The following is a 15512-nucleotide window of genomic DNA, read 5'->3' as shown; positions in this document are numbered from 1 at the left end:
GCCACAGAAAAAGATGCTCGGATGAGACTCTGAAGGGGTAGTTGAAGGAGTCCTAGAGAACAAAGGTGATCAGTCCAGGGGCCCAGCTGAGAATATCCCTACCCCAAACATATTCACCACATGCCAAGAGCTGCTGCCGGACCTCGATACAGAGTTAATGTACTGGGCCGAGAGGGTAAGACACTGCCTACCTTGAGCTCCCACTCATACAGACAACAAGGAAGACTTCCTCCCTGGGGCCTAGCAGAAGTGGGAAGGCTATTTCAGTAGTAATGAATGCAAGGCGTGCTCGGGGGCCTTGAGGACTGAAATTGGTGGGAGACATACTCCACTTGTTATTGAGGGCCAAAGTAGTCGAAAGAAGGTGGTAAACACTAGTGCTACTGTCCTGAGACAAAGAACCAAATGGTGACAGAGGGGTGAGTGGTAACTCACCCAAGACCACGCAAACACACCACCAACGTATGGTGGGGCACAGTGTGGTGGCACTGTGGTTCCCTGCCTCTCCCATTCCTTGCTTACCTTCCCTTCCTCTACGGGCAGTTTGCACCTACACTGAGAACCTTCAGAGGATAATGATCGAATTCCTGCTAGCAGCAATGGCATTGGGACCACCCTTCCCTCCACATTGCCTTGTAAAGCAGAACTGTGCACCAATGATAAAGGGGAGAGCTAGGGGCCGATGATGCTTTTCTGCCTCTGTACATATGGAGGGCATGTGTAGAACGGGCCAGCTGAGCAAGTTTCTAAGACCTGGATTAACTTGAATGGTCGACAAGAGTAGGTGCCATAGAAATAATACATATGGCTAACTGTCTTATGAACTGAAATTGCTCTGAAAGGCGCTCAATTAACTTTAACACTCTGTCCACACACACCGCAACCACGCAGGGCGTACCAGTCTGCATCATTCTCACCAAGACAGGGGCAAATACCAGACAGGACCCCCTTCCTCTCAAGTGAAAATAGCCAAATCCAACATTATACTTGATGTTGCTCCCATAAGACCGACCTGAAATGAATTCTAATATTCAACGTTTGCAACATTTAATCCAAGACAACCGCTGGAAAACAAGATCGGCATAACAAGCTCAGACTTTTGGACTTTTCGCTATAGTGGCAGGACTGCTGAAACATGGTGGATGTTGAGACTGCAGTGTAAGGAGGAATTTCTGGAGCTGAATACACAATCCAAGACCTTCAAAGCAAAGTCATGCAACTACTAAAAGTCTCTAAGTAACTAGAGAACAAAGTTCAAAATGGAGAATGAAGGTCCTTATGCAAAAACATTGGAATAGTTGGAAATGCCAAAGGAGTGGAATGATCAAATCCGACTAGCTTTGTATCAACCTGGCAGCGAAAAAGGGTTGCGGCAGAAGACATGTCTGAATGTTTAATGCAGTATTGAAAGCTTCCAGGCAGAGAGGAACCATCCATCTCAAATTGTCCACTGTAAAGATTTTCTCAGATTACGTGTTCAGAAGTACAACAACAGCAGAAATCATTTACCGAAGTAAAAAAAAGTTGAAAGCAATGCAGCAGAAACCGATGGTTCTTTTGTTTGTTGTACTTAAGGTGAAACATTCTGAAACATCACACTTCTTTGACACCCCCAAAAGTACATGGCACAGGAGGAAACATCCATGAGGGGACACATGGAGAACCTGAAGAACACAGCCGAGCAAAGGCCTGTCTTCAAAGAACACAACCCAATTTAACATAGACGGATTAAGAACCAGGCACAGACAGCCCAGGGAAAGCAACACACATTCATGGTAAAAGAAGAGTTGACAAATAACTCCAACCCCCTCCCCCTGTGATATGTTGTATTAGATAATGTCCCCTTGGAGACCTAAGTATAAAACAGCCAGATGTCTTAACACTGAATTGATCAAACTGAGGCTGATGCTTATTGGGCAGCCAAAAATTACCACCATCAAGGATTGCCTGTGGGGAGAGTGAGATGGCCCTGCCCAGGACCTGGAACTGAACCCCTTCCTGAAGGCAGCCCACTTCTTCTTATATTTGCCCAGACTCGTTCGTTCGTTCGATAAGTCTTTATTTCGATTTAACAGAAATCATAAAAGACATTTACATTTAAAATATTAAAACATTCCATTTCCATGAGTAATATAAAGCTGACACAATAGGAAAGTACATCTTCTAGTAATTCCATCCGAAAATACAAACAATACTCAAAAACAAGCATTGGCATAGCCAATAGGTCTCGCTTTTGGGACCTTATAAGTGTTTAGCCATGCAACAGTTGCATAACTAAATACTTATAAGGTCCCAAAAGCGAGACCTATTGGCTATGCCAATGCTTGTTTCTGTTTATTACTGCTCTGTAGTAATGGCGGCGCATGGGTGCCACCATTACTACATAGACGTAATAAACAGGAGAAAAAAAACCCTGGCTCACGGGGAACATCAAATCGGCAGCGAAAGTGAAAGTGATCGCAATCGCGATCAAACATCAAAGCGGCCGCGAAAGGCGCACGCGCCCGCGCACATGCACTGTAGCTCTACGCTACAGTGGTAGCACTTTTTTGAGCCCTCACAAAAAGTCTCGCCGAACCAGCACATGCGCTGGGTCAGGCGACACCTAAAAACCCCATGCCTATTTACAATAGGTGCCACATGTATAGTGTGACTATATAAAAAGACCAGGTATCTACATTAAAAAAGCAAGTTAGCGCAATCTCATCTTATTGGCACGAATGGCCCACATCCAGTTTAAAAATTTGGCAACCGCAATTACAATTGGTTCCGTTGTGTCTGTTTTTAGAATCCTAAATGCTTCGCTGCCAGTATTAACCCCTTCAGTGCCACGCCCTTTCCCCCTCCTGTGCCGGGCGTTGCACTAGTGGGTGGGGTTCATGACGAGATAGTCTCGTCATGGGCACAGCGCAACCGTGCTCCATGACGAGACTATCTCGTCATGGGCACTGAAGAGGTTAATACCTTTAGACATACAGATTGGTTTAATCCACTTGTTCCTCGGTTTTTTGTAGGCTGGGCAAATGAATAAGATATGCACTATAGATTCGGTCTGGGTCGGGCAGAATGAACATTTGGTGCAGGTCGTAGTACACCACTTACCAACAAATGAATTAACTGTGAGTTTACCCACCCGAAATTGGTGGTAACGTTTCCTGTCGATAGAAACCGTAATAAAATCCCAGTATCCTTCATATTTGGAAACATGTTTAATCTCCAAAAACTCCCTCGTTAGAGACGGCCTGGATAGAGACGAAAAGCGCTTCATGGTAACCATGCTCCAGTAAGTCTCCTTAAAATCCTTTCTAGAAGGAAAAACATTGTCTACAGGATTTTCCCACAATCGACTCAACCCCATCGTACTAAAAATAACTTTTGCCTGCCTCAGCCAGGGAATTTTACACGCACTGTCAGCATCCCTTACTTCGAGGAGAGCCTGTGCATACCGGGAAAGCTCAGGGGTAACCCAGAGCCTTCTCCAGTAAGCCACTGGTCTATAACGTGCCACATCCTCGAAAAAATGACAACCCAAATCTAAGTAAAGGGGCAACAGTGGTGTAGATTGTGGAAGACCAGTTATACCGCTCAAAAATGTATTTTGGTAAATCGTCAGTGGTGCTACATTGCTAAAACCCCATAATTCGGCCCCATACAGGACAGAAGCATTAATTTTTTTATTGTTAATTTTTAACGCAGGGGATACGGGCTTAGTATGTGAAAGACGCTGTTCCTTTAATAAGGCACCAGACAATTGTGTATGTTTAAGGACCAACTGATCTATATGTGGTTTCCAATTGAGTTTACTACCTAAAGTTATACCCAGGTATGTGAAAACTCGAGTCTGCTCTAATGTGGCTTTGTTCATGGTTACTCTCTCATTTACGATCTTATGTTTATGTAGCACCATGAACTTAGTCTTATCCACATTGACTAAGTCCATAGTCTCGGCAGAACTCCTCAAATCTATCAATCGCCGTCTGCAACCCTTTCTGGGTTTTGGAAATTAACTGAGTATCATCTACGAGCATAAGCAGGTGGATCTTCATGCCAGCAAGAGTAGGGGCGTCGGTTGGATGATTCATAAAATACAGAATCGCCCTATTTATATACAAAGAAAAAAGAGTTGGAGCCAAAACGCACCCCTGACGAACCCCTCTGGCAATCGGAAACCTATCTGTCACCCTCCCCTGCTGTCCCCATTGAACCTGTGTAAAATTAGAATTATGAAGTTTGATTAAAAAGGCCAGTAGTTCCAAAGGCATGCCCTGTTCCTCAAATACTCTCCACATCTTTGCACGTGGAACTAGGTCGAATGCCGCCTTTAAATCTACAAAAGCAGCATATAATGTACCGCCTCTTAAAATCACCACGCGCCATTAAATTAAAACAAACCTAAAAACCTGGTCGATAGTGCTCGTGTGTGAGCGGAACCCAGCCTGCAATGGAGAGAGGATATCATAATCATCTATCCAAACCTGGATTCGACTCAACACGAGCCTGGCAGTCACTTTCTGTAGGCAGTCGATTAAGCTTATGGGCCTATAATTACCAGGGTTTGAACGATCCCCCATTTTAAATATTGGAAGGATCTCGGCTCCCTGCCATGAGTCTGATATTGGGGAGCCGCTGGCAATAGCATTCGCTAGGGACTGAATATAAATTGCCCATGTAGCCTTATTTTGAAAGAACAGATCAGCAGGTACACAGTCTAACCCAGGCGCTCTCCCTCTCGGGACTGAGTTTAGTGCTAGATCTACCTCCTGCCTAGTAAAGTGCAAGGGGGGAATACCAACAGGAATCAGGAATGGTTCATGATCATGATCTAAATCATGATCTGCAATAGCAAACTGGGACTTGAAATGGGATACCCACAGTTCGGGTGCTACATGATTACTAGGTGTTTGACTGGGTTTCCCCTTACCCCACTTCACCAAATGCCAGAATGTAGCCATATTTCTATCTTTACTGGCTTTAAATAACTCGTCCCAATATTGCTCATCCCAATCCCTTTTAGCTTTATATTGTACAAGCTTGTACTCCACCCTCGCACTTTTGATGCTGTCCCTATTCTTAGATCTTATGGCCCTGGCTAATGCTTTATAAGCTTCCCTACATGCTTTCCCATACCATGTATACACCATTGGGCCATGTTTTTTCTTAGAATTTTTTACGTTAGTTATAAAAAAGCCCTTAAGGTTGTTAAAAAGTTAATTATGGATGAGAATAACTTTGGTGTCAATTTCCTCCTGTGTAACACATCTTTGGAGATCTACTGTTGCATTATCAACCAACTGCCTCATAAGCTCCAATTGTTCCTCATTATTAACACAATGTGACCATTTAACTCTTCTGGTATCATTACTAAGCTGCACTTCAATATAGGCGCTTTCCGTTGCCTGTTCTTCGGTGACATCGCGTCCTTCCAGCTGCAAAGACAGTACTAGGGGGTTATGGTCACTTTCCACCCGTTCCATGACAACCATATCCATAAGGGAGGGCCAAAGTTCCTTGTTGAGAAAAATTTAGTCTATGCGACTACTTCTCAATCTGTTGCTAAAAGTTGGGGAACCCTGCCTATCTGAGTCCACCCTCCCATTTGCAGCTCTAATCCCTCGTTCCAGACATAAAACTTTAAGCTGAAGTGCAGCTTCCGTCCATTTTTTAATAGGGATTAGTGTCAGTTGCGGAATGTTCAATTGAGAATCCTCTGAGCTAAGATCTACATCATTAATGTCTAGCAGTTCAAATGAACAGTTAAAATCACCTGCTACTATTAGGTTACCCGTACCTTTGTACTGATCAAGATAAGAGTCCAGGAGGGCAACGATGTCAGAGGCTTTACCACTAGGCAACCCTCTCGCGTATTCATTAAAAATTAGTAGGTCCATGACATCCGGAATCTGAACTTTAATTAATAAAATATCTCTACTATTAATATCCAATTGCTGAACTTTATACCTATTATTCTGTCTCACCCAGGTTGTTAAACCCCCCATTGGTCTCCCCCTCAGACCAGCCATAGCAGGTTTAGAAAAATTTAAATACCCTTGGCGGTACATGGGGTCCACTGACCAGGTTTCCTGAAACACCAAGATGTCATGGGCTTCGATGAAAGATGACCAATCCATCGACGGTTGTTTATTCTTTAACCCAGCAATGTTCCGGAGACCAGTAGAAGATTAAAGTCACTATGACTTAGATTTAGGCTAGGTGGTAACAAGTTGTCACAGGGTGCTAAGCCTGGATCTATTACACCCACCAACTGACTCGCTGCGCTCAAGGGTGGCTCGCTGGTTCTAACAACTTCCCCCACTTTATCTTCCCCGTTAATAACTCTCAGCGGAGCTTTAAATGTTAACAGGGGAAGAGCCCCATGCACCTGATTAGCAAATATTGAATAATCCACTCCTTACTCGCTAGTATCGTACGTCTTAGAGCTAGCGAAGCAGGAATTGGATTCGAGTCCATCATTATCCTCCATCAAACCAAAAACCTCAAATCTGTTAAAGGTCGGGACCACAAAGTTATGAGGTCCAGGCATGTTCACAGGTATCCTTTGTACTCCCCCTCTAAAGTTAGTACTTGCTTGTTAAAAATAATCGAGCGGGAGAACGTTAATAGCATCTTTGCATAGTCTAAGTGACGCTGCCCTGTACAAGATTAACTTGACCAAACCTGGAGACCTGAAACTTAGAACTACACAATCGCCATCATAAACCTTGTCGGATTGACCAACCCAGGAGACTCTTCGAACCATCTTGAACTCAGAGAGGAGATGGTTCCCGATACCAGTCCTATTGTTCAAGAAATAAAGGGCTTTGTTCTTGAGGGAAGACCAGTGTTCTCGAACTGGGGCTTGGAGTCTCGGAACATTTGCCAATACAATATTATAAGGTGTAGCCTCAGGAGGGAGGTGGAGGGAAACATTAGTAGATATATCCCCACCCGTACTTTGCATTCTAGCCTGAGGACCCTTAGGTCCTTCCTTCTGTAACAATGGACCACTTTGTGAGGATGATAGCGATGTGATAGGTTTCGGGGAAATTGCTATAGAGGGGGGAGGACAAGCCACAAGTTGTGGGAGTGGATCAGATGTTATTCTATTCTCCTGCCTCACGTCAGTGGATTCAAGCTGTCTAATCCCAGAGTAGACTTGTGGGGCTTTAAGAATATGCTGTTCACTTGTTTCTAATCTCTGATCTATTGCAGCCAATTTTGACAATAGGGGGTCAATCAACGGTAACAGCTTGACTTCAACCCGCTTAAAAAAAATCATCTTGAGCTTGCAGGGAATAGGGCTGTTGGTTCTCCATGGAGGTTCTATCTAAGACTGCAGCACCCACATTTGTATTTAGGAGCATAGAAGATGGAACAGAGCCTCCCCCCCTCCCTGTTACCGCAGGCTTGTGTTTTGCCTGTTTTAAAACCTGTTGGCTAGTTTTGGAAGCACTACGCGCTTTCCTCTTTTTTAACTGGGGATCACCACCTAGGGCCAGGGTTGTCTTTTGCCGCCTAGTCACCACATTAGCAGAAGTAGCAGGCGGAGTGGATAATAAACTATCCACACTACCTACATTAGACATCCCTAGCTGTGGACTAACAGTGGGCACTGAGGGCGGTTGGGAACACAAATTAGGAATAACATTAGACTCTAATGCTGAAGTTAAACCTATGGGGGGGGGCATAGTGGATCTAGGGAAAGTCGGCGTTCGGTCAACTGAATCTCTTGTATTAACACGGATTCTGCCCGAGAAAGAAAAGCATCTAAAGTTCCCACCACTCCCGTCCCCGCCGCCCCTTTTCACGTGATCTTGCTCATTTCCCTAACTTAGAGAGGAATGACTCTAAAAACAACTGACAATGAAATTAAAACCAAAAAGGTAATGAAAACCAGTAAACAAGTACTGTTTCTCACTACTTACTAAGCCCAGCCCAGCCTCTTCCAGCCCCTGACTGGCACAGACGGGCCCGCCCTTGGTCCGGGCTTGGTCTAGGCTTCGTCCCCTGCGCGTCCTGCTGGTGGAGAGGCAGCGCTTTAAGCGCGATGGACCACGCCTCCCACCTCACTCGCAGCAGCTGGGTACAGTCTGGTGCACCCTAGGGACTGGAGTCCTCGCCCCGGGTGATGCGCTGGGCTGTGACGAAGAAAGCTACAAAGCGTCCAACAGAGCGTCCTCTATGCCCCCAACCTTATTCCTGGCAGGCTGGTCACAAAACTGCAGGTAAAATCTCCTGCGCCGCGGGGGGAGAGGCAGCACTTTAAGCGCGATGGACCACGCCTCCCCCCTCACTCGCGGCAGCTGGGTACAGTCTGGTGCACCCTGGGGACTGGAGTCCTCGCCCCGGGTGATGCGCTGGGCTGTGACGAAGAAAGCTACAAAGCGTCCAACAGAGCGTCCTCTATGCCCCCAACCTTATTCCTGGCACGCTGGTCACAAAACTGCAGGTAAAATCTCCCGCGCCGTGGGGGGGGGCAGCGCTTTAAGCGCGATGGACCACGGCTCCCCCCCCTCACTCGCGGCAGCTGGGTACAGGGTCAGACTGATTTGCATTTGGCCATGTCCATGTCTGAACTGGGGTGGCAGAGTGGGCTAAAGAACGGTGATGGATTAAACCCAGATCAGTTGACTGGGGGTGAGTGCTTGCAATGTTCAACACTCCGTCCATCATTTCCTTTGGTTTTTACAGTCTGGTGCACCCTGGGGACTGGAGTCCTCGCCCAGGGTGATGCGCTGGGCTGTGACGAAGAAAGCTACAAAGCGTCCAACAGAGCGTCCTCTATGCCCCCGACCTTATTCCTGGCACGCTGGTCACAAAACTGCAGGTAAAATCTCCCCAGACTCACAAACTCCTTTACAGAAGTAAAAAATATAACCATCAAAGCCTGCAAAGATGCCCTTAAAAGCAATTGGTGGCATAGAAAACTGACACAGGAAACCCCAATCCCGTGAAGAGACTAGATGGGCGAAGTCTCAAGAGAATTCCTGTAGCTGTAGTATCCACTTTTCAATCCACAGTGGTGGTTTTGATGTGGCTCTTTGAAAGAGGGTACCAGCAGTTTGTAGTCAGTGTAGACGCAGATTCTAATCGCCTACAGATAGAAACTGCCTGCATCCCCAAAGTATTGCTATTTCCTCTTTTTCAATGGGGTACAATCTCTGCTCTGCTTAGGTGTTAGTTAGTGCTCGACTAGTGTATGACACTGGTGCCTGTTCATTGTTTTGCTGTTGTGAAAGGACCACATCAAGACCGAAAGAAATCCTTGCAGACATGGTTATGTTAGTTTCCTGTAATGCTACTTCTTGTTCTTCAGACCACTCCCATGCCACATACGATTTCAGCAGGTCTTGCATTGGTTTTATTAGTGACATTAGGTTTGCTGTGAATTGGCCACAGTACGTCACTATGTCTAGAAAACTTCTGAGATATTTATAGGAGGAGGCGCAGTCTTGAAGTTATTTACCTCCTAAGGGCTTGCCCGCAACAGCACATGTGCTGCATGCACTGTTACTTGCAAAAGATATTGTATAGAACACGGGCTTGGAGCATGTCCATTGCCTACCATTTGTTGGCTTCTCATATTTGCAGCCTTCCTATTTGGGCTGTGTGTGGCAGCTTCACTTCCTCTTCTTTCGTGTGGAGCATGGACCAAGTATTGATTGCATCATCGTGATTAGTGTTCTTCCGCTGCTCGTGCTGTGAACAGGGTACTATTTTTATTTCTTCTCTGTCTTACTTCATCTCTCCTACCTCCATTTTCTGTGTTGACTTTAAACCCCTCAACCTCCCTTGTCGATGTTGCTTTTAACTCCTATCCCCTCTCTTGTCTGTGTGGAATTTAAACCCCCCCGTCCGTGTTACTTTTAATCCCCTCTCCCCTCCCTTGTCTGTGTTGACTTTAACCTGTCCCACCCACCGTAACAAGACAAGCATTGGCATAGCCAATAGGTCTCGCCTTTGGGACCTTATAAGTGTTTAGCCATGCAACAGTTGCATGCCTAAATACTTATAAGGTCCCAAAAGGGAGACCTATTGGCTATGCCAAGCGGCCGTGCGGCCGCGAAAGTGATCACGATCAAACATCAAAGCGGCCGTGAAAGTGAAAGTAATCGTGGTCAATTGCGGCGTGCGCGCCTGCGCACATGCACTGTAGCTCTAGGCTGGCCTGGTAGCACTATGATGCGGTCAGCACTGGCTGCATCATAGCGCTTTATTGTCCTGTTGCTTATCACACCCATTGTCTGTGTTACTTTTTTCCCTGTCATTCTCCCCTCTGTTGTCTGTGTTGTCCACCCCCACCTGCCATAAGAAAAAGAAACGCTATGACATGGCCAGCGCTTTCCATGTCATAGTTCTCTCTTTTCAAAGTTCGTTCTTTCCAATTTTTAGCTAATGCTGCACAGCAGCTGTGCTGCTGTACAACATGGCCAAAAGACACCAGCAAAACCAATAGCTGCCACATAGGCGAGATTTACGGACTTTGCCAGTGCTTGTTTGGATCTGTAGCTAGTCCATAATGTACAATTTGCATTAAGAAAATTCAGTTTGCCTTAAGGAAGTCCATTTCCTCCTATGAAACAATATGCCACTCTCATATATGGTGAAGCAGGGGGGCATATGTGGTCGTGATGTTTGCTGGTTTTGACATAGACACTATCATGTCATCGATGGTGTTTGAAATTCATGCACCCTTATAACTTTTTCATTCCATTTTGGAAGACTTGGGCAGCATTCGAGGTGCTTAAATTTAAGTACTTATACCTTCGGAGTCTCATATGTGTCGAGACTGTAGTTAAAGATCGAGAGGCCTTGTGTATCTGGAGCTGGTGATATCTCGACTTAAGGTACATTTCCGAAACCCACTCAGTTCTGTTGACTTCTGTGAAGTTGGCGACTGTTGGTGTGTTGTAGCGCTTGTGTGTGACTGCTTTATTTGGCATCCTCATGCCCACACACGTTCAGACGTGTCGGGGTAATTAGGGTTAGAGAGTAATGACGATTGTTGGGTCCAAATTGTGACCACTAAATAATCCTGTGAGTTGACCTATATACTGATTAGTCAGTTTATTAAATTGAGGATCGTAGTGGGTTGCAATTCGACCTATCACGGATTGTGTGTGGCCTGCTGGGATCAACATACTGCCAAGTCTACAATTGCTTTTATATAAAGCAAACTGTTTTATGCATCACATTTTCCTTAAAGGAAAATAAGGCTGGGTCTCAAAAGAAAATGTTTTATGAGAGTTGGCAGTGGCCCTATTCATCAACAAACCTTTTTTTCATTGAGAACGGGCAGGGGTTTCAAGTACCTCCTTTCCCTTATGCAAATGGTTTACCCGCTTCTTTGAGGTCTCGGTTATTTTCAAGTGTTTTGCTACCTGATTTTGATCACAAAACACTGGTACATAGCATGCAGATTTGGTATTTTGGATGGGACACATACAACACTTCCCTGCCAGTTGGTATCCTTTCGCAATTCCATTTTGAGTCTGAAAAAATATTCTGACTCCTAAAATTGGATTGGTACACCTGAAAAAGTGTTTGTACGTTTGCAAAAGCCGAATTGGAGTGTTTGTGACTATAAAAATGCTTAGTACATCTGTACCTTATTTCTTATCTTGCTACTTTCGATGCTCGCCCATGCTGCAATAAATGATTTGTTGAGTGAGTTGCACTGTTATGACGTTATCATTGTAACTATACGACATCTGTATTCTTACTAACTAGCTTGTTTGGTGATTTGCTCATATACGATAAATGTTGTCTGTTAACGTGTGGAAAATGTAGTAATATATTATGATTAAAGAGCATTCTGTTTATCAATAGGTTATTTGCCATGCTTGTGGAAGAATTCTTTACAATGGCTGATAGTTCCCAGTGCATGACCTTGGGCCACTGCCTCCTCTCTCCTTAGTGGACCCCATAAACCATTGGTTCTAATACTTTAAACAAGAAACTCTGGTGGGGTCCTTTACTGTTGCTCTAGGGTGGCCTTATATTGTAAAATTGTAAATTGTAAAAGTACTTGTTAAGCGCGGTTGCTGCCCGAAAGCGACCAAGCGCTGAGTAGAAGCAGGGAGTGAACTAGAGGCAATCTAGGAGGAGTCGGATTTGGCAAACAATAGGGTCTTTAAATTTTTGCGAAATGAGAGGAGGTCAGGGTTGGATCGGAGTGAGATGGGGAGAGCATTCCAGAGTTTGGCGGTGTTCAAAGAGAACAACCTGTCCCCCGACCTGGCTCGCTTCACTCTGGGAACAACAGCAAGGAACGCCTCCGTCGACCGAAGGTTCCTGTTAGGTTGGTAAGGAATGATAGGGTCGGAGTTGATGGCTGGGGCTGTTTTCCAGAAGGCGCGGTGCGCTAAGCACAGCGCCTTGAAGGTAACTCTCTGCCTCACTGGCAACCAATGGAGAGTTTTCAGAGCAGGTCTGGCTGAGTGAGTGCGCGAGATTTCCAGCAATGTGCGGGCTGCACAGTTTTGAACGACCTGCAGTTTTCGGAGGGTTGTCTCCGGTGCCCCTACATATAAGGCATTGTTCGAATCTAGACGAGACTGGATGAGGCCTTGTACCGCCACCTTTTTAGCCTCTAGGGAGAGTAGCGGGAGAACCTTCCTCAAGATCCTAAGTAGGCCAAAGCAGGTGGAAGACAGTTTTTTGGCCTGAGTAGATAAGGAGAGTTTATTATCCAGCCACACCCCCAGGCTTTTGACACTGTCCTTGGGGGTGGGAGGGGAGCCCAGAACACTGGGCCACAGAGAAGTGAGGGATACGGGAGAGGTAGGGCCTAGGAGCAGAAGCTCCGTCTTCTCACCGTTTAGTTTTAGGGAGGAGTTGGTCATCCATCCCTTGACGTCCACCAGGCATATTACATCTATTGTGGTTACCTGTATGCCATACCTTTAAGCATGACATGGTTGACAATTCTGCTTCTCCTGAATCAACCCTGTTTTTGCTTTCAGCATCCCTGTCTTTAACCAGCACACTCCTGTGGGCCGCTCCTGTGTAGTTTTAATGGCACATGGGTAAATCATAAATCACTAGGCATCAGGGGTATTATAGCTAGTACAGAAACAGTGGTCCCCAATACACTAATGAAGAACAACCGATAACAAATGCACAAGGAATATAACTATAAAATGCAAAACAGAGAATGTATTACAACGCTATGGGTGCCAGCGAATAAAACATGCTCGTTGCTCTCCTAAATGTGATACACTCGTGAGACAAGCAATCGTAATGCATATCAAATATAAATGCCCATGTTAGTATAAGATACAAAATATTTTAAGGGTCCACGCCACAGTCGACGTTTCAGGTCCGTGCCACAGTTTCTATGTGAATCCCTTTTCGAGATATCTGATCATCATGAGGACTCTGAATGCTGGGACCCGATGGTAGAGCAGTTGTCAGGGTGTTGGTTGGCTCGGAGTTCAATTAAATGGTGTCACGAGTCAAAAAAGCAGTCCCAAGATAATGCCAGCATGTGCAAAATCATCCGGGATGTATGCGCTCCGTGGCTGTGCCATTAAAATTGAAGTGAGCACCATTTGAGCAGCGCATGGGCAGTGAGCTGAGCACAGTTACCAGAATAGTTTCCTGTTCATAGCCTTATGTAGGCGTCACAAACAGAAAACGTCTGTCTGGTTCACGATCTCAAAGGGAGCTTTAGACATTCAGCTAGATTTGGTGCTTTAAACATTCAACTGGCATGTTTAACTTTCCTTTTGCAGATGTTTGACTGGATTACGCATAACAAAGGTCTGTTTCTGACAAGTTATACAGAGATTGGCACAAGTCACAACCATGCGATGGAACTTCAGGCACAACACAACCACTTTGCCATGAATTGCATGGTAAGTCATTATAAACCTTTTCCCATGGAATGCATCCTCTAGAATTGTCTTCAGTGTGCAAAATACTTTTTAAGATCAGATGTGATATGTTAGTCTTAATATTGTTCAAATTCCATAAAGTTTTATATTAATTAATCAAAGGTCTTTTCATGAGCCAATACAATATCTCTTTATTCTTGATTTATTTAGTTCCCTAATTATTCTCTTCAGAATGACTAGTCTATTCTCTCTATCTTCTCAAAGCAAATTCTGTGTAGCTTTAGCTCAAGCATTGCCATCCATAATGTCTACAGGAAAAGGTCAAAATATGTAATTTTTATTTTCTATTTTTCCAAGCCTTTAATGTTTTCAAAAATGTATACCGCTTTGCTAGTCAAAGGAGAGGTTCTCTCTTGATTTTGGAAGACTTGTAGTATGGCACATGAGCATCTTAAATGTTGAGGCAGGGCATTCCATAAATTGCACGTAGGGCTGCAAAGATTCAATCTTTAAAGGTATGAGATATGTTAACTAATGAGCAGTGCTGTTGTAATACAAAGTCCATTAGCCGAGGTTTATATTCTATAGATGGTTTATTTAAAGTTAGTTACAAGGTAAGTTCCAGGTAAGTAGTTAGATGATAACAGGTAGCAGATAGCCAATAGCCCCACCAGGAGCAGCCTCCACGATGCTCAGCCTGCACACTCCAACTGACACTCAGCACCTCACCAGGCACCCATGCATTCTATGACATCACCAAGCATTCAGCAATCCATTCATCACCAAGCGCTCATCCTGGCTGAGCAGTAGGGAATATGTAGCTAAGGAAAAGAATGGCAACAGATAAGTCACAACATATCCCCTTTCCTTATGGAAACTATAAAGAAAAATCATGCAAAGAACAGAAACATGCATATAATCCAAAAAGAAGAAAATAGAAGATAAAGATACATTACCAATCATTAAATACATTAAATTCAAAAATGATTGATGGACTATTCCTAAAGTATACATGCATTGAAATCACGGAAAAGAATTAGCAGAATATTCCTGATGCCAACGATCACTACTAAAGCAATCAACACTTCCTGAATCAGTTAAATACATTAAGATCTACCCCATCCCCCTTCCTTAGGTAACATAATTATACAAACATACTGAGACCGAAGGGTAGGAGACGTAACACACAACACTCCCAGTACCTCTGACCCAACAAGAATCTCAGGGAAACATACTTTGCACAGTAATCAAATACGCACACCTGCAACACAACACACAAGTAGACCCATTCACCACTGAGGCACACACAACCCCACAACTCTGTGCTAGGGTACTCACCACCTACAACACTGTACTAGGGTACTCTCCACCCTACAACACTGTACCAGGGTACTCTCCACCCTACAGCTCTGTACTAGGGTACTCACCACCCTACAACTCTGCACTAGGGTACTCACCACCCTACAACTCTGCACTAGGGTACTCACCACCCTACAACTCTGCACTAGGGTACTCACCACCCTACAACTCTGCACTAGGGTACTCTCCACAACTCTGTGCTAGGGTACTCACCACCCTACAACACTGTACTAGGGTACTCTCCACCCTACAGCTCTGTACTAGGGTACTCACCACCCTACAACTCTGCACTAGGGTACTCACCACCCTACAACTCTG

General features: G+C 44.8%; 1 protein-coding gene across 2 annotated transcripts in view; it reads left to right on the top strand.

Annotated features, from left to right (window-relative positions):
• TRIO (trio Rho guanine nucleotide exchange factor) overlaps window positions 1–15512 on the top strand; it is a 4621980-nt gene that overhangs the window by 491972 nt on the left and 4114496 nt on the right. For both annotated transcript variants that reach the window (XM_085606120.1, XM_085606121.1), the window contains exon 6: window positions 13734–13856. In XM_085606120.1, coding sequence (XP_085462246.1) covers window positions 13734–13856 — 123 coding nt within the window. The remainder of the gene's footprint in view (window positions 1–13733; window positions 13857–15512) is intronic.

This window comes from Triturus cristatus, chromosome 5_1 (assembly GCF_964204655.1).
Source record: "Triturus cristatus chromosome 5_1, aTriCri1.1, whole genome shotgun sequence".
NCBI classification, from domain to species: domain Eukaryota; kingdom Metazoa; phylum Chordata; class Amphibia; order Caudata; family Salamandridae; genus Triturus; species Triturus cristatus.
Note: the sequence above shows the minus strand (reverse complement) of the source record. Positions and strands in the feature narration are given on the sequence as shown.